The sequence below is a fragment of the Eupeodes corollae genome, chromosome 1, assembly GCF_945859685.1.
Source record: "Eupeodes corollae chromosome 1, idEupCoro1.1, whole genome shotgun sequence".
Lineage (NCBI taxonomy): Eukaryota > Metazoa > Arthropoda > Insecta > Diptera > Syrphidae > Eupeodes > Eupeodes corollae.
This window is the reverse complement of record NC_079147.1, coordinates 5402345-5406690: the sequence shown is the minus strand read 5'-3', so window position 1 is coordinate 5406690 and position 4346 is coordinate 5402345. Positions and strand designations below refer to the sequence as shown.

The window sequence follows — 4346 nt, the reverse complement described above, 5'->3', positions numbered from 1 at the left end:
CTGTAATGTCATCATCGAAATATTTAAGTGGGTAAGAAGTTTCATACAAAAAATTATTTATAAAAATGAGGAAGAGTGTTGGAGACAAAAAACAGCCCTGGAGTGTAATAGCATTTGTTTTGTGAATATCAGATTTGAACCCGTCCAATACTACTTAAACTAAACGGTAATCTCTAACCCAACAAAGAAGAGATTCCTTAATACCAAATGCATGCATTTTCGGTAAAAGAGCTTCATTCCAAACTCTATGTGATGCCTTTGAAATATCAAGAGCAAAATTCCTGCTTTCTCTAAAACGATATAAATATTTGTTCAACTCGTCGGTGAGATAAACCATGAGATCACCAGTGGATCCGTTGCTGCAAAACCGTACTGCCATCATTTTCTTAGCTTCTTGCTTTCGATATTCAAGATATTTTTTGACCTGAAAATTAATTAACGTTTTCATGACCTTAGGAAGAAGGGACTTAAGTGAAATTGGATGATAATTAGACGGTGAAGAGGATTAGCCTTTTTTAGGGACAAGTTGAAAAAACTTTTTTCCATCCACTCGGAATAGGTCAGATAGAAAAGCTTACGAAGTGGTTTTGCCAGCGTTAAAGTACACCATTTCAGAACAATAGCGGGGATACTATCCGGGCCAGTGGATTTGTGAATGTTTTGACATAGTGTTGCGAACGTTTTCTACTAAAGACCAGAAATATTTGCTATCTTCAGGACATTGCAATATTTTTGGCGTAATTTCCAGTTACGCAAAAAGTTTATATGTTAAATACGTTCGTTACAGGTCTTTGTAGCTTGTTTGAACTTATTCCGGGTGTTCTCAATGCGTTCAGATTTATAAATCTAGAAACTTAAATTTTGTATCCTATTGGAGATAAAAGTTTCCATTCAAAGCATAGTGATCAGTTAAAATTCCTGAATAAGTAGCTGTGACCATGCCAGCTGTTTAAATGGTTCTTGTAGGGGTTTTCTCTTTAGATATAGTTTTTTGGCATGAGAAATAAGAAGACATGCAACAATGGTCCGACTTGCCTAGAGGTTTTTTTTTCATAATAAGCACACATTCAAGTGGATATTACTACCCTTATTATGCAGAGACACAGTTTGAGCACTAGGGAGAGGAGAGAGACGTTGAAAGGAGATGTCGGTGCACATTGGTTTTGATATTCCACATTCGCGTAGTACGGCTAAAGAACGAATCCCTGTATTTGACATTACGATCAAAGTTGGACTAGAGGGTATACTGATGAGCATTCCTAGATGCGCGAGTATTACAGTTAAAGTGTTTAAGAGGAGGAATGCAGGTGGCTATTTCACTAGATCATAAACCCTTAAAATAACTGTAACAAAGGGTGAGACGAGAAACTTTACGACGATGTTTAAGCGAAGAAAATGAACTTATGATGGTGATAATATATCAACTGTCAATTTAAATGCTCTACGTTCAATACTATCCAAGAGGCTTAAGAAAGTTGCAGGAGCACCAGCCCAGAGATGTGAGTTATACTCAAGCTTCGGACATATATAAGTCTTGTAGATAACAGCCAGATCAGAAGGTGTGAAATATTTCTTGCATCGCCTAGGGAAACCCAAACACCTTGCGTCATTTTTAGCGACATCATCATGTGATCGTTCCACATGAGGTGGTTGGTGAAACACATACCGAGAATATCGAGATGTTCAGTGCAATCTATGGATAATGGCAATTGGGGTGTATCTCACTTTAACGATACAAGACAGCATTGGGTTTTCGAAGCATTAAATTCCACGCTGTGCCTGATGCAAAACACTATCAAATGCTTTTAAAATATCTAGTGCAATAATCTTACTTTCTCCAAAGCGATGTAAAGATTTGCTCCACTGTTCGGTGAGATGAACCATGAGATCACCAGTATCGACCAATCAGTCGATAATTTGATAGTGAGGAAGATTCGCCTTTTTTGGAATGGGCTGGACAAATGAAGTTTTCCATCCTCTCGGAACGATACGTGTGGAGTAGGACAGATGAAAATGCTTACGCAATGGTTTTGCCAGCGTTGAAGAACACCTCTTCAGAACAATAGCGGGGATACCACCCGCACCAGCGGATTTATGTGTGTTTAGATCTCTTAGGACTCTTGCCACAGTACGAGTGCGAAAAAAGATTGGTCCCATAGAATCACTTACTCGCTCAAATACAGGATGAGTCATAACACTCACTGGCAGCGCAGAATTGGCGGCGAACTGCCTAACAAAGAGATAAGCTTTCTCTAAGGAGCTAACAAAAGGAGTGTTATTGACAACGAGCGTATAGAAACCGATGAAGAGGAAAAATTCCTTAAAAATTTGGTCCGTTGAATATGGTTGTTGCCGGCCTTCCTGGCTTGTTTGAACTTTATCCGGCTTTCCTCAGTACGGTTGGCTTTATAGCAACGGAAACTGACTTTTTTGGCCCTAATAACCTCTTTATAACTCGCATCAAACCTTGCGTTTTCCTTCGGTCTGATGCTTTAAAACCTGTTCAGGATAAAAGTTCTGATAATATATGGCATATTTTTTAGGATAAGGTAAGACAAATAGAAACAAGTCTAGAGTGTTGGCGGACTGACCTGCAGCGTCAGGAATACGAGTTGGCTCGCCAACTAGCTGAGTCAGTCGGGATAAAGTTGGACAATTTATTGACTTCGTTAGAATCCGTCTAGACCTAAGATGCTACAATAAATAAATCAGGTATGAAGTATGTGCCCTTCTACTGTGATTTTAAACCACATATACAATTTAAATTTTGTTTGTAGACCTGTGGTAGGTACTGTTTAATATCAAAGTTACAATTCATGTTGAAAAACCCGTATATCCAAATAAATAAGAAAAGCTAAATATAAATTTAAGTAATTTATAAAGATACATTAAATTGTTCGTGGATGTCGTGGATGTCAACAAGAAATCTTTACATCTTGTTTAATTCATTCTAAAATGAATCATACGATTATTTTCATTTGGAGAAAACAACCTTGAGCTCAATAAACTTTTTTATCTTAAAATGATAACACATCCAAGACCATCATTACACCCCACTAACCTACATTTGGCTTTAACCCCAATGATAAGACATACTCGTATGACCGTTGCAAAAACAAAATATTCCTTCATATGTACCTAAGTAGGTCTCTATTTCTTATACAGATTCCTATATACAAAAGTTTAAATCAAATTTTACCAATGATGCTGAAGTTTTGAGGGTTGTTATGAAAAAAAAGTTCCTATAGGTACCTAAAAGTATATAAAAGAAAACTTTAGCCCACTTTCAGCATCAAGTCATCCGTGTTCGTTCATTTACCAACTCTCTCTCTCGTCTTTGACTTTAGGTATCAAGAACTTCTTCTACAAGTACCATAACATCCAACATCAACAATGAAGTCCTTTATTTTCACTTTCGTCGTGATAGTTTCATGCATTTTACTGTCGCAGGTATAAGTAACTTAATTTAAATTCCAATTTCCTTCAAAAGCTGTTGCTTGTTATAACCTTCTTTACTTATTCTGAACTTTCTTCACTCTTTCATCAGGAGTCTCTATCATTGGAGTCTCAGTCTACGACAATGATGACTACGACGACGACTAGGATGTCGACGACGACTCCAGCAACAACAGCCAGTGAAACACCATCTTCTGCTCCAATTTCTGTTTCTACTCCAACAACTATTGAGGCCTTGCATCCTTTAGTTAAGGCTGTTACTGCACCATCAACAGCATCCCCAACAACAACAGCCACTACGACGAAGGTACATACAACATGAATTTATAATTTTATACAGTATCAACTAACCATCATCCTTTAACCCCTTTGGATTGTCCTCTTGCGTTTCGAAGGCTCCCGCTGCCGGTCAACAACAATGCAAAGAAATTGGAAGCGCCTGCAGCGTTAGTGATGAATGCTGCTCCCGCAGGTGTTTTTCCTACCGTAGACGTTGTGCATATTAGTTAGAAAAATAAATGGAAAACTGACTCGTATCTTGTAGTCGTATATCCTTTATGCCTTTCTTTTACTTCTTGCCTCTTTCTGCTGCTGATGTATACGAAGACAAATAATGCATTTTTATTTCCATTTGTCTCTTCTATTTCCCAAAGCAATTAGAAAACCCATCAACGCGATTAGTTGCATCGTCATTTGCAATGGATCCAATTAATTTACCCTTCTTCGACAAATAAATAGGGGCTTCAATTTCTTGTATATATGTAGAGGAAAATAGGTTTAGGTAAATTCGATCTGGACTGGAACTTTATCCTTGTTGTGTTATTCGTATGTGTGTATGCCGTCAGGATACGTTTGTTTATCTTGATAACGATTTTATCATGATGACGACT

General features: G+C 37.6%; 1 protein-coding gene across 1 annotated transcript; it reads left to right on the top strand.

Annotated features, from left to right (window-relative positions):
- Positions 1–3299: 3299 nt before the first annotated feature.
- Positions 3300–3998, top strand: LOC129952769 (integumentary mucin C.1-like). Its single transcript, XM_056065587.1, has 3 exons — positions 3300–3450; positions 3548–3763; positions 3852–3998. Exons 1-3 carry the CDS (start codon positions 3394–3396, stop codon positions 3960–3962), a joined length of 384 nt encoding a protein of 127 aa, XP_055921562.1. The 5' UTR covers positions 3300–3393; the 3' UTR covers positions 3963–3998.
- The last annotated feature ends 348 nt before the right edge of the window (positions 3999–4346 follow it).